General features: G+C 41.7%; 1 protein-coding gene across 1 annotated transcript in view; it reads right to left on the reverse strand.

The window, feature by feature from the left end:
• Window positions 1–4,866: 4,866 nt before the first annotated feature.
• Window positions 4,867–17,848, reverse strand: part of slc66a2 (solute carrier family 66 member 2) — a 35,532-nt gene continuing 22,550 nt past the window's right edge. Inside the window, exon 5 of the mRNA XM_085346090.1 lies at window positions 4,867–5,938. Within this exon, the coding sequence (XP_085202216.1) occupies window positions 5,728–5,938 (211 nt within the window). The 3' untranslated portion in view covers window positions 4,867–5,727. The remainder of the gene's footprint in view (window positions 5,939–17,848) is intronic.

The raw sequence follows: 17,848 nt of genomic DNA on the forward strand, positions 1-17,848 counted from the left end.
GGCCAAGGTAATAAGATAAGATAAGATGAGACTTTATTGATCCCACGACAGGGAAATTTTTGCGTTACCTCAGCTCAGGTACAGATATCAGAAGGAAAATACAAAAAAATAAAAATAAAATACATACATATATAAGTAAGATAATACACTATATACAATGGTAGCATACACAGTATGTGATTATGGATATGGTTGTGTTTATATGCAAGACAAACTATAAAGCTTAACATAATATCCTCAGGTTTGTCTGAAATTAGAAGTAGGAAATTAGAGGTCAATCAGGGGTTTATGTCTCATAAACATTCCTGTAGTTTAACCAGTTGGTTGTAATAACCTGTGAATTGAGAGCGATTGCGGACGAGCTACTACATGACCGATTGTCTTGTTAACTGACCATCCCAGAAATTTGGGCTTCAGTTTTGGTGAGTAAAATTCTCATGTTTTATTAGCCTGGTGCTTTCTGTGTGCTGCACTGATACCGTTCAAGAATACAGCTTGCTAACAAGCTAGCTAACATTAACTGATAAATTAGCATTCCACCTTTCATCAGTCCAAAAAAATTTGACATGACTGTGGTCAAAACACTAAAGTAGAAGCTTCAAAACTAATGGGTGATGTCACAGTGATGTCCAATCCATATTTTAGATCTATAAAAACTATAATCTATAGCTAATAGTCTAATAGAACAGAAAAGGTTGGAAACAGTGCCTTTAAAGCAGTCTGACAGTTGAGATTGCAGCTAATATGGACAACTTGTCAGTAGGCAAACCTCATTATTTGTCATTTTGTTTGAAATGAGTATCTACCACTGTAACAGTATAGGAAACCATAATTGGCCCACTTTATATCCTATTACTGCTCTATAGGCATTCTAATACCTGGGCCAATTGTTATCTCCAGCACTGAACAATAGCCATGCTGCTTGTGAACACCACCACTCACATTCAAAAAGCTCTTGAGTGGCTCTCTGTGAAGCAGCGCAGTCACTTTATTTAAAATATATTCATTCCATGCAGATAAACTGAATCTTAGAGGAGTACCCTGGTAAGAAGCCACCTGTCTGTGGCGGTTTGACGCAGCGGTGCACTTGTGAAGAGGTTTGATGCGACAACGTTCACAACACAAGGCCCTAGAGGAGTTTCAAAAGTGAGTGCCTCGTATGTTTTCAGTATTTATCACAAAGGGAAGCCTCTTTCTCTCACATTCACTCAAATTCCAGAGGCACTGAAAACAAAGAATTTTATTTCCAGGCCTGTGTGTATGAGGTCCTGACCTTTGAGTTTAAATTAGATAAGTTTCAAACACATTTCTGTCAGTTATGGTCCATGTGTCATTTCAGTTTATATATACAGTACATATGTGTGTGTGCATGAATCAGGCCTAATCTATGAGAGACATATGTGGTGCAGTGAAAGGCATAAATAGGAACACATTTTGAATGTGAATCTGGATTAGAAAACATTTTTTCAAATCCATCTTTTTGATCCTTTTTTGTTTGGTGACTCTTATCTTTGTTGTGCCTCCTCTCTGTGCCTGCAGAGAGCTCCATGTGGAAAGCCAAGCACATTACGATTTATGTTTTTATTATTGCTTCAGATGGCATGTGCCCAAAGCCCAAAGAAGGACCACGGCTGGTGGGCTTACACCTCCTTTGACAACTGATGCCTGCCAGAGCGACACTGTTGATCAGAGCAACGACGGATGTCGTCACAAGTCCCAAAAACATCTCCATCAAAAGGAAAAAAAAACAATAAGTAAAGACATGGCGCAAGAGTTTGTCTGAGTCCTTTTTATTGGGGGACAACGCCACATTAAATGCTTGACAATACTGGGTGGGTTTAAACAGCCTCAGGAACTACAGGTGTGTGGCCAGTTTAAAAGGAAAATGGATAAAAAAAATAGAGACATAAATCGCTGTACTAGGGTAAAAAAAACAAAAACACATAATAAACATACTTACAGAATGATATTTTTGGTATAGTAACAAACAAAAACATGAAAACACGTTCACATGACAAATGAGCAAAAAGATACAAAACACGGAGCAAACAAAGATAAATCATCACGTGCAGTGAAACAGTCACAGAAGTGGAACTCCGAGGTCAGTTTAATCTTGTTTCGCACAACAGGACCCTGTCAGGTATCTCACATTAACTCACACAACACACTCGGGCTCAGCACTGTCGGGACAGAGAACAGGCAATCTTACACTGGCACCTGAAGAGTTAATATAAAAAAGGACAAAATAAATACGTAAGCTAAAAAGATGTAAACATAAAAAAATACCCCCACCGATCCCTCAGTACCCGATTCTCACCCAACATGTTTATAAAAAGAAGAAGCAGAGAATAGTCGTTTCTCGGCAGAACACAAAGATTTATTTTTGTTGCAGTTTTGTTCTTTTTGAAGACGAGGACAGGTCTGCTGTGGTACACAGGTCACTGAAGGGCTGACAGTCGTGCACCTTATGGTCTGGCATTCCTCCTCAGAGAGAAATGACAAAACAACAACAGTAACACAAAGAAAAAAAAATCATATGGCTGCCTCTGCGTTTAACAGGAAATGAATTTCATATGACAAAACGATGAGTAGAACCTGCCCTCACAGAGGACCTCACAATGATGTGGGGTCATGAGCAGGGGGGATATTAAAGGATGTTATTGGATTTGTCATAAATGATAAACTGGCCAGTCAGTGCTTTCTGCAGCCAATATGAGGAAGAGGTACGATCTTAGCTGAGCAAATTCTGAACTGTGAGTCTGTGAAGTTCATCTCTTTAAGGCATAATTCCAGTTTATTACAGCTTGGGCTTTGTGAACAACATCGCTCACAGAACATATCGACTTGGTCCTGCATAAAAACCTTTTCATAAAATGTATTTAACATTATTATTGCTGTAAGGAGCGAAATGATGTTTGTGCACTTACACTTACTGGTCAATCCCGAACATTTAAAAAAGAAAAAATTCTAATAACACTGAGAACTCCCATTCATGGGAGCTCTGGTTTCATAGGGACTACTTGTGAAATAATTTAGAATGAATGGGGCTCTATGAAGCTCTATGTCATTGTTGGTTTATTTCAGAATGGCTTAAAATCATCCCACATAGCAGACAGGTCTGGGCCAGATCTGGTGTCAAGCCGGCACTGCTGGCTGACTTCTGGCATAGTAAGTGGTATGTCATTCAGATATGGGCCAGGCCTGGTGTAGATGGCACTATTTATGTGATGGCATGCCACATCTGGCCCGATTGTGGTTTGGTGTATGTGGCCCAGGCTCATAGAAAACAGGTCTTCCCTGGATCCGGCATCAAGCTGGCACTTCTGACTAACTGGTGTCATGGCAGAGTGAATGCGTCATGTTGTATAGAGCACTATGAGTAATCCGGGAAAGTAGAAAAGCTCTATATCAGAATTAGTCCATTCACTGTATGAACAGAGTTTTGTCATATTTCTTTTCATGCTACCATGTTCCAGCACATGTTGTTATTACATGGCTTGACAGTGTGTCTGCAACTGGCCTGTGGCTGCACACAACTTACACATGGCCAACATAGCGCAAAGAATGACGGCCCTTTGGCACAGGACCACCAGTGTGTCTGCAACTGGCCTTGTGCTGGCCCATGTGTGCCACCTCTGGCAAACCAAAGGGCCGTCATTCTCTGCGGTATGTGGGCCATGTGTAAGCCCATTGTGTGGGCCAGATCTGGGCCATACCAATTTTGCTATGTGGGATTGATGTAGCTCAGTTTTTAGATATGTTATGGATTATGATTGTACAATTAGGAGTGGCACAGCATCACGAGCCACTTTAGGGCATCCATGATTCTGATTTCAGGAAGGAACCAAGCAGCAGCAGAGCATTTCTAGCAGCAGCCTCCTGATAGTGGTCATCATCAAACTCAACAAAGTTTGTCTTTTTTATACAATCACAGTCTAGCGCAGATCGATGGATCTCAATGCCACAGCAAGATAGACGATATGGACAAAAGTAACGTTTGAATTCGAGTGTGTTCAGTGCCATTACCACAGGTGTATAAAATCAAACACCTATCCACGCCGTGTGCTTTTACACATGTTTGTAAAAGAATGGATCGGTCTAAAGAGCTTGATGAATTTGAACGTGGTGCTGTAAGAGGATGTGCCCGCTCCAGATTCCAGTTTCTTGAAACCATATCATACTTTATCACATAAAAAGACATGGAGAAAGCTGTATAACGCACATATTTCTTTCACTATAACACCTCACAACAATGCCGTAACAGGCTGACGTCAGCATATTGTAATAAAAACATTTTAGCCCTTGCTCTTCGGAGGGAGCTGCGCTTTCTGAGTGCTCTTGTTTGTTTTTTGTCACACAAGTCTCAGTGAAATATTGGCATCAAGCTGCAAGCAAATGTAAAAATAATATAATTTGAAAAAGCTTTAGAGCGCTCAGCTTCTGGCCGTCAGTTGGCGAGACTTGCTTGCAACACAACAGAAACAGAAAATCTAGTCTATTGTGGTGAATGCAAAGCTGTCATGAGGCCTTAGAATAAAACATGATCCAATTCAGGACAGAAAAACAGCTTCTTGTTATCCTGCAGTTATAGCATGAATGTAGGATGATGTTCAAAATGAAACAGAAGCCGCAAACATCACTAAATTAAGCCCAAGATGCGGTCGTCATCATAAAGATGAGTTCAGACTGAACGCGAAGCTAAACTAGCGCCTCGAGCTATGATTCAGCTGCTAGTCCCACACATAGAAAATTGGCTGCATCATGCTGGCAGCTTAAATTATTCCTTTACCTTTATGAAGCGCAGTTGTAGGCTCGCAGGATAAGTTTAATGATGTTAACACATCTTTGAGCATTTATTTAGGACGTTTTGGAAATGATGGAAATATATATAAAATGTCGTCAAGGGCTTTAGTATAAAAGTCTTGGCATTTGCTTACAAAGGCTAAGTCGCTCAACTTTTTGCTAGTCTCAAGGCCACTCACATTCATGACCAAACGTGAGGAGTTTTCTTCATTTGGTGACTTTGCTTTTCTGTATTTTTGTCGTGCAAGATTGAGTATGACAGCATATGTCGCCCAACAAGCAGGAGACTGACTGGCATTCCTCCACTGTGTTGGGAAAAAACAACAAATGTACATTCAGCAATGCTGTATATTAACATTTCTTTTTTTTTGTTTTGATTGATTTGTAACACATTACTGGCAATGCAGCAATCCATGTTGAAAATGTGGGTGCTTTAAGGCAGAAGTTCCAAGCAACATTCATCTTGAGGACGACACAAGCTGGTCCACTTTTCCTTGAGCACTGATTTCAGTGCGTGCATCTGCAGTTTGCATACGCTGGATGTTCATGTGCTGTGTGTGCATAATATTCTCCACATGCACAGGATGACTCAAGGTGTATTCTCAGAGACGTTTGCATTCCTATTAGCATGCATTGGGCCGCTTTGATAAGTCAAGAGGACAATAAATAAAACAGGCTGACGTTGTGTGTAACAAGTGTCCTTCGGGTATCACTGGAGACATTGCCACCACCTGGTGTCTGTGTATCTTTGCTTTATTTATGAGTGCGTTGGAGTCTTCATTTATACTAGGAGGTGAGGGGGAGCAGCAGCCTACATCATCTCAAGATGCTTTGGTGCGTGTGTGTTTATACATTTCCACAGTGCCTCGATAAGGCCTTCCTCGCTGCTGCTTTGTAGTGTCCTCAGAGATTATGCCGATGTTCTCAGAGGGCTTTGGCACTGGTGGTGTGAGAAACTGTGTGTGACACTGGTTTCTGCGGGTAGCGGCTGTAGTAGTAAACCTGGAAGAGGATGGTGATGTCCACAAAGACCTGCAGCAGGCCGCAAATCCAGAACTGCACCGGAGCCTGGGTGAGGAGGAAGTACCCCGTTTTAAAGGTGTCACCACTGGTCCACATCAGAACCATCTTGATGCTTGATGGAAACAAGAAGAGAAGAAGAGAAAACAATGTTAATATTGTAGCCCATTACTGTAGCTCTACCATTCTGTATCATTCTTTTGTTACCAGATTTACTGGAGTTAATTTTCTTTAAATTATTTTCAATGTTATTTTTCTAACAAGCACTTCTGACAACATGACAACAGTGTTGTAGAGCTTTGTCGTGCCTTCACCAGCCTTTGTCCAGTTTTTCTTTTTAGTATAAGTTGGTTAATACATTACTTCCTATTTAAAACATGATTAATAGACTTTAAAAGTCGTGTTGCGGTAATTCTCAATAAAAGCAAAGTGATTAGTAACAGGCTAGGTGTCTAGGGGTGCTGCATCAGAAATGCTGTTAGTGACTATTCTCTTAAGAAAGGGAAACAGAAAATGCTGAGGTATGCCAAACTACACAAGAACTGCACTGAAAATCGGTGGGAGCAGGTATGTACAGAGGATATCAGGAGGGAGGTATAACAGTGCCTAAAGACATCTGTAGAGCACGGTAGAGGCTCTGTCATGGTTTGGGCTGTTTTTCTGCCAATAGTGTTGACAATCTTATCAGAATTGATGGAATTGAAATGCATAAAAGTACTACCAGAGTTTGATCCACCAATTAATATCATCTGGAAAGTATCTGATTAGCAAAGGCTTTGGTTTTTAAGCATGACAATGATCCCAAACATACTGCCAGTGCAGTAAAAACATACCCGGATATAATAACTCAAAATTAAACACTATCGGTCATGGACTCTCATCCCCCAGAGCCTGGACCCCAATAGCAGTGTGGGATCATCTTGACAGAGATTGGAATAATCTACATCCGAAGGAAAACTTTCAATGTATTTCAAAAAGCCTGGAGAACTATTCCAGAAGACTACGTAAATTAATAAAACAGTTCAGTCTGTGTTGAGGAATGAAGAAGGTCATACCAAATATTGACGTTTAGGCTCATTAGAATTGTATAAACTCTTTTTGCCTTCTATGCGGTATTTCCATATATCGTTGCACATATTTCAGTAAATAGCTGCACCCATTTCCCATCATCCAAAGAAAGAATAAAGAAATGAGAGACTTTTTTTCCATAATACTGTTATTGCATCAACATGGTTGTTGCAAAAACAACAATGGCAAAAAATGTCATTAGGAAATAAAAATAGAATCCTGAAGAATATGTGCAAAATGAAACTGTTTAGTATTAATGAGTTGTAGACTGCTGTTACAGAGGAAACCAAATTACTGATGGAATAATTTGTTCTCATATTGAACACTTAGGGCCTGTCCGCACATCAACTTCCACATTAGCATTTTGACCAGACCTTTAATGCATCCTGGCTTCATTTCTATTTGGACTGATTTTTTTTTTACTCCATTTGGTCACCAAAACCACATGTTAATGACAGCAGGACACGAGGTCTGAGAGATGCAGGCAGCAAAGAAATAGGAAATATGACACAATAAGTACCAGGGTAAATTGAAGTAATGAATCTCTTCAGGTTGCATGCTTCTTATTAACTTTGCATCCTGTGGCACATTTCTAACTATAAAATTCTGCTTCCGGTTCATACCGAGCTGTTCACAGAGTGCACGTGAGACAATCCAGACATGAATTATGCAGTTATCGCTCTACAAGTGACTGGAGATGAGCGCCCACATGACTTGGAAGAGCCAAAGTTCCTCTAAGCATAATCATCATCCTCTCACTGGCACTGGAAAGCACTGTGAACTCAACTAATGAGATGGAAAGGGAAGCCAAACAAGAGTCAGCGAAAAAAGAACAAAGGCCTGGGGTCTGAAAACACACTTTCTCATACATGTTATCCTCTCCCAAGATAGAAAAACACAATGTACAGCTGCGTATCAAGTAATGCGAGGACATCAGTTCAAAATTGCTTGTAAAGCTCTCTGAAAAGTTTGGCTTGGTGGTTATGGGTGTTTCCCGCTCTCTTTTATGACAGCATCAACAAATCCATCGCCTTCTGCAGAGCTCAGGTACACTCGAATCTGTTTTTAGTTTGCTTGTTGCATTTTTTTTTATTATTTGTTTGAGGCAGAAATACACACAGGCAATGCAGACAAAGAAAGGACTGAACCAGCAGTGTGCCCACAATCCACTCATAGACGTACAGAAGGAGGTCTTGTCAGATGAGCCTCCTAAAGCTACCAGCCTACAACAATGTGAACACATGCTGCGATATCTGAAATCCTTTCACTCAAGCGTGTTAGCTTGGTTGGTCAGCACTATTTGAATGAGCTTTGCAGATATCTTTTTTTCTGCCACTGAGGCAACTGCTACCCTGAATTTGAAGGGCTGGTATATATCCAGTGGTATCTGACTCTGTGAGATACTGCTGGATATGAGTTTTATTGCCCGGGTCTGGAGATATGTTTATCTGAGATTTAAAAACTGTGAAAAAGTAGAAGAAAGCATTTCCTTTTGTGGTATTTTGTGGTATTAGCCTTGTATTTGATCTGTAGTGCACTACCTTTTTGCTTTTCACATTTCTGCCCTCATCTGGGTAGTGACCAAAATAATGTTTGGACATCAGACTAGAAAGCCTCTAGGTGACTGTCCTGGATCGCTCTCTACCAGAAGTGGCTCCGGGACACACAGAGCACATGCTGGACAGATAACGCTCTTTTTCCTTCTTTCTTGGGCAGCTTGTGTCCCTCTTGGAGGACCGGTTAGGCAGAGGGACTAAGGATGCTCCCGCTTAGACTGCTTCCCTGCGATCCAGACCCAGTTAAGCATCAGGATGGATTGATGGCTGGAACTCAGTTCCTGACTGTGACTCATTAGGCTGCTTGCCTTTACTTTTATCAACTTGTAAAAGCTAATCAGGTTTTCTTCTTCCCTGACACTGCTAGGCAATGAATGTGATTACCAATGAGCATTCAATCAATGTCACCTACTGAGCTGAATCAGACAGAGCCAAACTGGCCTTCAGTGTGTAATGCCAGGACACAGCGTGTTTCCATCAATGTTAAAAAAATTCTGTGACATCGTTCCCCTAGAATCAGCGTTCACATATTCTAGAACTGAGAACCATTAAACTTAAGTGTTGACCAGCTTTTATTTTTGTTAATCAAATAATAGCTATAATTCTGAAAAACTTCTTATTGATATTCTGGAAAGCAGACACTAAATCTATGTCTTTGTTGTCCTGTATGGGATTCATATATTTAACCATTTCAAAGGTTTACAGAGAGTGGTCTGAAAAAGACAAAATATCCAGTGAGGGCATTTCTCTGGGTGAAAATGGGCAGAATAGATAACTCATTACAAAAAAGGTATGTACAAGATGTCAAACCTTGAAGTAGCTTTGATGTGTTGTACACTAAACTGGTTACACCTTTCCACAGTCCAGGGAAAACAACTCTGTCTTAGTCGTCTGTGATCTCAACAAAACACTTTCACCGCATTAGTCTTACTGAATTCAACACGATGCTGATTTTATAAAATACGGTCTCCATTAGGTTACACAACAGCAATAAAGTGCAGTGTGCTTACTGTGAACGTTATGAAAAAACCCAGAAACATTTGACCTGTGGCTGATGTTCAGGGCATATTTCACCGTCTGATATGAATGTTCCACTAAGAAAGTAAAGTACATTTAGTTGCAGTTCCCAGTGCCCCGCGGATCCTCTGATAGAGCATCCTGATTAAACATGTCGCAGTGTGATGCTTTGATTACTGCAGCAGGTGAATCATGGTGATATGAAGATAAAGAAGAAACAATGAATCGTTGTGTTAGCAGATTTCCTGCCTTTCTATAAGCCGCTTAACAAATGTAAAAGGGAATGGGGTGGAGGAGTGGCTTGTCACCCCAACTGTGTGCACTTTAGCCACACTGCCCAAAAAGCTTTGGAGCCAAATCCCTTCTTGCATTATTTATATCGCCAACCTCACCTTAGACTTATGTATTTTTAAGACGATTTTTTTTGTTGGGTTTTTTTGTTGCAGATTTTGTCATTTTTCTTACACTCCTTTCTAACATTTCTCCAGCTCCTTCCCTGAATCTTTTCAAAATGTTTGCACTGGCATCGTTTTCTCCATTTTTTTAAGCATGTCTCTCTCCTCATCCATTCAGCCTCCCATCAACTCTCTATACCCGTTTGTATTTGCATTCCCTATACCTGCTGTCCTCACACCGCTCTTTCTCCACGAGGAGCTTGTTAGCACTGTGAAAACAACCCCCTCCAAACATCCCCCAAAAAACCCCACCACCCACACCTCCCTCAGTGGCTGCTGTCTTAGTTATGGTGCTGAATCTGGATGTAAAGATAAGAGAGGGAGGATTCTTGTTTGACCAGTTCCTTTGGTGGTTCTCTAATAAGATGTGGCAAAGGCAGGGCTGTGGGGAGAGGGTGTCTGGCTACTTATCTGTCACCTTCTCTGAGACAAATGAGGGGCGGAGAGTGCCAACTGAGCTCTGGGCTCAAATGGCAGCAGTGGAGAAGTATAAGCTGCACTGACCACACAGTTTCTACACTGGGTTGCAGATGCATGGTATGGTAACACTGGCTAAGTACAAACTGTCTGTTTATTTGTATCCATTTTCAACATGGTGCACCAATAAAACCAGCAAAGACTGTAAACAGAGTAGTTATAAGCTGTAGAAAAGCATCAAGTTTTTCTACAGCTTATTTTTTCTCAGAATTCTGAGAAAAAATAATTCTGAGGAAAAAGTCATTATTCTGAGATTAAAGTCATAATTCTGACTTTTCTCAGAATTTTTTTTACTGTTTTATTTGTTTATACTGAGAGTCACATTTAAGACAAACTTCCACTGCCTTCCAATGGACAAAACTTGATTTATCTTTCCTTGTCAATGAAAGTGTGTTTTTCTAAAACGCAGTTTTACAATGCTAGCAGTTCTGTGCCAATTCATTCATCTTTGTTTAAAAAGCCTATAAATAAATCAGGCACACGCTTCAACCTCAGCTGTGCTATTTGCCATTTCTTGGGACAAAGCACAAACCCAGCACATGCAGAGGCCAGGGTAGAAACTGTCTGGTTCAGCGCCACAGTAGTTCTCCACTTCTGCCATTTCAGCCCAGAGCACAGCGTGCTGACATCAACAGCTAATCAGAAAAGCATATTTCAGTTCCACAATATGATGTATACAGTAAACTAGTATAAAGTTATAAGGTTTATGTTAAAACAGAGGATCTGTTGAGGACATTGGACCACTGCTACAGCACGATCAGCGGGGCCTATCGCGCGGTGCCGCGCGCTTCACTCGGACTTTCTGATCACGTCATGATCCACCTAATCCCCGCGTACAGACAGAGGCTGAAGCTCTCCAAACCTGTCGTGAGGACCAAAAAACTGTGGAGCAACGAGGCTGTGGAGGAGCTTCGCACGTGTTTGGAGACCACAGACTGGGACACAATGAAGGCTGCTTCTAACAGCTTGGACGAGTTTACGGACACTGTCACCTCCTATATCCACTTCTGTGAGGACAGCATCGTGCCATCACGTACCAGGGTGAGTTATAACAATGACAAACCCTGGTTTACTCCTAAACTCAAAAAGCTGTGGCTGGAAAAGAGTAAGGCGTTCAGAAGCGGAGACAGGGACTGCTACAGAGAGGCCAAGTACAGGTTCACTAAGGAAGTGGACATTGCCAAACATCAGCACTCTGAGAAGATGCAGCAGCAGATCTCAGAGAATGACTCGGCCTCTGTGTGGAAAGGTTTTAGGAATATTACAAACTACAAGCCTAAAACCCCCCACTCCACTGATGACTTGCTCTTAGCCAACACCCTCAACGACTTCTACTGCCGTTTTGACGAGCCATCAGGCAGCCTTCACACCTCCAACGACCCCAACAATAGAGGCACTTTGGACACTCATTCCCCCACCTCTCCCCCCTCCATAGAGCCATCACCACCTTCAAACTGTTCACCTGCAACACCCGCCCCCTCACCCCACACAAAAGAGGATTTCACACCACCTCCTCCGACCACAACTCTTCATATTCATGAAGCAGATGTGAGGAAGCAGTTTAAGAGTCTGAATGCTCGGAAAGCTCCCGGCCCAGACGGTGTGTCTCCTGCCACCCTCAGACACTGTGCAAACGAGCTGGCCCCAGTGTTTTCTGGCATCTTCAACTCCTCACTGCAGGCATGTCATGTGCCTGCCTGCTTCAAGTCCTCTACCATAATCCCTGTCCCCAAGAAACCTAGGATCACTGGACTAAATGACTACAGACCCGTGGCTCTGACATCTGTGGTCATGAAGTCATTTGAGCGCCTAGTTCTCTCCCATCTCAAGACCCTCACGGCCCCCCTCCTGGACCCCCTGCAGTTTGCATATAGAGCCAACAGGTCTGTAGACGACGCCATCAACATGGCCCTACACTTCATCCTGCAGCATCTGGACTCCCCAGGAACCTACGCCAGGATCCTGTTTGTGGACTTCAGCTCTGCCTTCAACACCATCCTTCCAGACCATCTCCGAGGCAAGCTTTCCCAGATGAATGTGCCTGATCCCATCTGCCGGTGGATCACTGACTTCCTGACGGACAGGAAGCAGCATGTGAGGCTGGGAAAGAATGTCTCGGACTCCCGGACCATCAGCACCGGCTCCCCTCAGGGCTGTGTTCTTTCTCCTCTGCTCTTCTCCCTGTACACCAACTGCTGCACCTCCACCCACCAGTCTGTCAAGCTAATCAAGTTCGCAGATGACACCACCGTCATTGGGCTCATCTCTGACGGGGATGAGTCTGCCTACAGGAGGGAGGTTGAACGTCTGGTGTCTTGGTGCAGCCACAACAACCTGGTGCTGAATGCCCAGAAGACAGTGGAGATTATTGTGGACTTCAGGAAGCACACAGCCCCACTCCCCCCCATCATCCTGACTGACACCCCCATCACCTCTGTGGACTCATTCCGCTTCCTGGGTACCACCATCACCCAGGACCTGAAGTGGGAGCCCACCATCACCTCCGTCATCAAGAAAGCCCAGCAGAGGATGTACTTCCTGAGGCAGCTGAAGAAATTCAACCTGCCAACACGGACGATGATGCAATTCTACACTGCAATCATCGAGTCCATCCTCACCTCCTCCATCACCGTGTGGTACGCTGGAGCCACTATCAGGGACAAACAGAGACTGCAGCGTGTTGTGCGCTCTGCTGAGAAGGTGATTGGCTGCAGACTCCCATCTCTGCAGGACCTGTACACCTCCAGGACACTGGGGCGTGCAGCCCGGATCTCAGCTGACCCTTCTCACCCTGGACACAGTCTGTTTGACCTGCTGCCCTCAGGCAGGAGGCTCCGGTCCATTCGCACCAGAACCTCTCGCCACAAGAACAGTTTCTTCCCCTCTGCTGTTGGACACATGAACAATAACCACATGACTGTCCCCGCCACTAACACATGACCCTACGCTGTGTCACTGCATCATTTCATGTCTGGCACTGATCACCACCTGCACTCATGTATATATCTTTCTACGTAGCACTCATAATTCTTATTCTCATGTATATATGTTTGGCACTGATCACCACCTGCACTCATGTATATATCTTTCTACGTAGCACTCATAATTCTTATTCTCATGTATATATCTCATGTATATCTCATGCACATATCTTTCTTTCTACATAGCACTTTAATTCTTATTGTCTGCACTGAAGCACCGCAGCAATTTCCTAATGTTGTAAACCTCAACATCTGGCAATAAACCCATTCTGATTCTGATTCTGATCTATTTTTAGTTGGTTTTTTAGCACATTTCTTTTTTGTGCTTCACTCACACAATGTAATTTCAATTCACTGTCTGGCACAAATTTGTAAAAAGCATAAGGCAAGGATATGAAACTGTGGAAACCTGGAGGCAAAAAACCATTAACAAATTGACTATGATGAACAGAGTAGCAGTGACAACAGAGCTGTAGCATTACAGGAGGAGCTTCTCCGATGGCGGGTTGCCAAGTGGCTTACAGATGTACAGCTAGGCCTATGAGATTTTTCATTTGGATTCTATATTGACTCACTCTTACAAAGTTATACTGTCAAAGCCCGGTACTTCTCTCAGCTGAACTTAGAACTTTTGCATTTTTACAAGACAAAACAAAAACAGTGGGGTCATTCCATCAAGTTTTAATCCAAACATTAAGAAAATACTATTTCTATTCAACTTAAATGCTGAGTCGAGCAAATATGCCAAGTTCTATCACAGGGCAGCTGTGGCTACAACTGTAGCTGCCTCCACCAGTGTGTGAATGTGAGAGTGAATGAATAGCAGAATTGTAAAGTGCTTTGAGGGTCTTGAAAAGCGCTATATAAATGCAATCCATTATTATTATTAAAAGCAAAGATTAGACTATCTGCTGATATTTAAGTGCCATTAAAGACAAAATTCAATCAGAAGATGGTTTATGAAGGCCCGCATACCATTTTACACAACTAACTACTAATTTACTAATTTTCTTTAAATAACGATGCTCAAGATTGTATCATTTTGCTGTTCTTTGTGGTCTTCGCTGTCTGGTTGTTCATTCATACATTTATTTACAAAAATATGACTTTAGATCAACAGTTCATTCTCAAAAGAGCTGTAACCCTGAAGGATTGAAAAGAAACAATCCCATTATCATTTAATCATCCAAGAAAGAGAAAGCAGGACCCCGAGTGATGGATCAGATGGAGAGATTTCGTGTTGGACGAATGATCTGAGGATCCTCCAGCTGCGGTGATCCGAAGCTCTGCCTGACAGCCCTGCTACACACAAGCGGTGCCATGCACCAGACCACAGGTGATGGCCTGGCTGCATCAGCAGTCAGTTCAGATCTACCCAAGGCACGTGGCAGTGTGTGCAGACAGCAGCCTGCAGGCTAAATATGGCTCTGGCACCGTTATCTAGCATACTGGGATGCAGCTCAAAATCACAAACCTTATAAGGCTGCAGTTGGCTGTCTGGATGTCCCATTTCTGTGTTTTGTGTTTGTGTGAGCCTGTATGTGTTGTTGCGTTTTATTTGTTTAATGGTGGGCTGGTCAGCATCAGTATGTACCATCTAATAATAGCAGCAGCTTGAAAACTGTTACCACAGCCCCCCTCAAAACACAGGATACACATGCCACAAACACCCCTTTAATCCGGCCTAATGTCCTCCTTAAAGTATCTGCCTTCACAAATATTTATTGTAGACTGGCTGAGATAGTTTCACTTGGTTCCAAGACCAGTGGCACCCACATGATTCAAGAAAACATCTAAATGATCTATTAAGCAGCACTTAAACTCGTATTAACATATCTTCTGTCACTTTCTAGAATTAAATGTCAGAAAATGGATTAAAAAGCCAATTATGTATATTATGTAAGCAAATACTCCACTTTCCGAGAACACTAATAAGAACTGAACACTGTGTTTTATATTATAAATAAAAAAAATAAATGGTTATAAATTCTAGAGTACAATGAATAAAAGAATAACCATCCAGCCATTCTCTTCCGCTTATCCTTTTCAGGGTCCTGGACCCTGGAGAGGTCGCCAGTCTGCTGCAGGGCTAACACATACAGACAGACAACCATTTGCACTCACACCTACGGGAAATTTAGAGTTTCCAATTAACCTATCCCCACTAACTGGATGTCTTTGGACTGTGGCAGGAAGCCGGAGTACCCGGAGAAAACCAACGCAAACACGGGGAGAACATGCAAACTCCACACAGAAAGACTTCTTGCTGTGCAGCAGCAGTGCTAACCACCGTGCTGCCTAAAAGAATAACATAGGAGAAAATTAGCTCCAGATTCAGACTGTTTTAAATTTATGCATGTCTTAATTCATGATTTTATTAATTTTTGATTAATTAGGATTTCATAATTAACAATAAAAAACTGAATTAAAATTAAATATTAATCATAATGTCATTTATTAAAATGAGGTTTTGTTTAGAATAAATTTATGCAACCCCACCCCCCAAAAAACACTTATATGTCAAAAATTAAAACTTGCTTTCTTTTACGCAGACCTGTTGTGATTAATGTTGTGTTAGCCCCTAAAAAGCCCCCCCCCCCCAAAACAAACAAACAAAACAAACAAACAAAAAAACCCAGTCAGAGTGAAATTTTCAGTTTTAGCAAATAGCAGCTGGCTGCAGGAGGGAATAAGAAGTATAAACATTCGCTGATAAAAGACGAGGCTGACGAAGATGATGGGGAGCATTCACTTTATCCTTATGATAAAAAAAAAAAAAATCATAACTACTGGAGGCTGCCAATGACAAATTTGGTTTAGCATTCGAATTAAAAGAATGACATTTAACTTAAAGTTATGTATACTGGGAAACATACGATTATGATTGATGAGGTTAATATAACACCTGAGGGTAAATAAACAGATAACTAACATGGTTTCAGATCTGTCTTCATGGACATGAGCCATGTCTTCCCGAGTTCCCTTCATGATTAAAAACAACAACAACAACAACAACAACAACAACAACAACAACAACAACAACAACAACAACAACGATAACAAAACAGCTTTGCTACCTCCTGTCTGGTGCAGCGATGGTGTATGTCTACACGCTGAGTACATCTGAAATGATTCATAGCAATATCTACCCCGCTTCAACTCCACCCACTGCCTACTGGGGAGTGTGGAGACGTGCACTACTGTGAGTCTGAATATATAAATACTAGAAAGTGGTGTAACTTAAAATATACCTACAGTCAGAGTGGGAGCTTGCTGCCTGGGCCATTAATTGAGAGGAAGTCAGCATTATCCTTTACCATGTGGACATGTTTTTTTTTCCTTTTTAGTTCCAGGCACTTACAGAAAGTAGCTCTCTTGTTTACACGTGTGCATTTCTTACTTCCTCTTAACTACACATACCCCGAACACAAGAACAAACCTGATAGTAACACTGCAGCCGAGTTCTAACCTTGAAAATTGTAAATTGAAACACAACATCCTTCCTTTATAGATTTTCGCTTCATATCACACACACACACACACACACACACACACACACACACACACACACACACACACACACACACACACACACACACACACACCTTGATTGTTGGCTGAGGTAAGTAACCTAGCAACAGCCTGCCAGACTCAACAGGTTGTGCTCACGGGAAGGAGAGGACAAACAATAAACAGGACTGGAGATGACAATGTCCTCCTTTTGAGGAAGATTTAGCTTCAGACTGTGCAGTAGGGTAACAAAAGAAAAAGCAGAACTAACAGGAAGCTTCATGTTCTCACAGACTGGGGGCTGGAGTTCTTTTGGCTATATTTGAACTAACTCTATGGATAACAGAGATACAGGGACTACACTGTGTTTATCATTTGAGAACTAATGAGACTGTATCACTGACAATTTCCCCCTGCTTCATATAGCTTAATCTATATGATCTCAATTTATTAGCAGGTTTATATTTTATACTAATAATTGAATTCTGCTAAATAGTGGAAAAAGCTTTAATATAACCATTGGTCCCACACAAACAAGCAATTAGTTATACTGATTTCTGGTGTTAGTAAAACTTTCAAATAAATAGATTCTTTTAACAGAGTAAGAATCATATATGGCCATATGGCCTGGTCTAAAAGCAGAGACCTTTCATATCCTATAATCTGGTTTCCCACATAGTTATATAACCTTGAAAGTTTACCAAAATGCACTTTTTGAAGTTTTCTCTAGTGAGAACAACATCCTGGGCACCAGTGCTTTTTGTTTACTCTACATCACTGATGTTAAATACTGCCAGCGTTGTTACTGAAACTATGATACACTCCATGATCTCGATGGTCAAAATGAGATTTCGTTTCTTATGATGCTTGGAATTGTATTGTTGTAGCATCTATACCAGTATAAACTGCAGGAGATCATTGTTGTGATTTTGTGCTATATAAATATAATGTAATTGAATGG

This window comes from Diplotaxodon limnothrissa, linkage group LG22, assembly GCF_057381915.1.
Source record: "Diplotaxodon limnothrissa isolate DT_005_m linkage group LG22, D_limnothrissa_male_GT1.1, whole genome shotgun sequence".
In the NCBI taxonomy this organism is placed as follows: Eukaryota; Metazoa; Chordata; class Actinopteri; order Cichliformes; family Cichlidae; genus Diplotaxodon; species Diplotaxodon limnothrissa.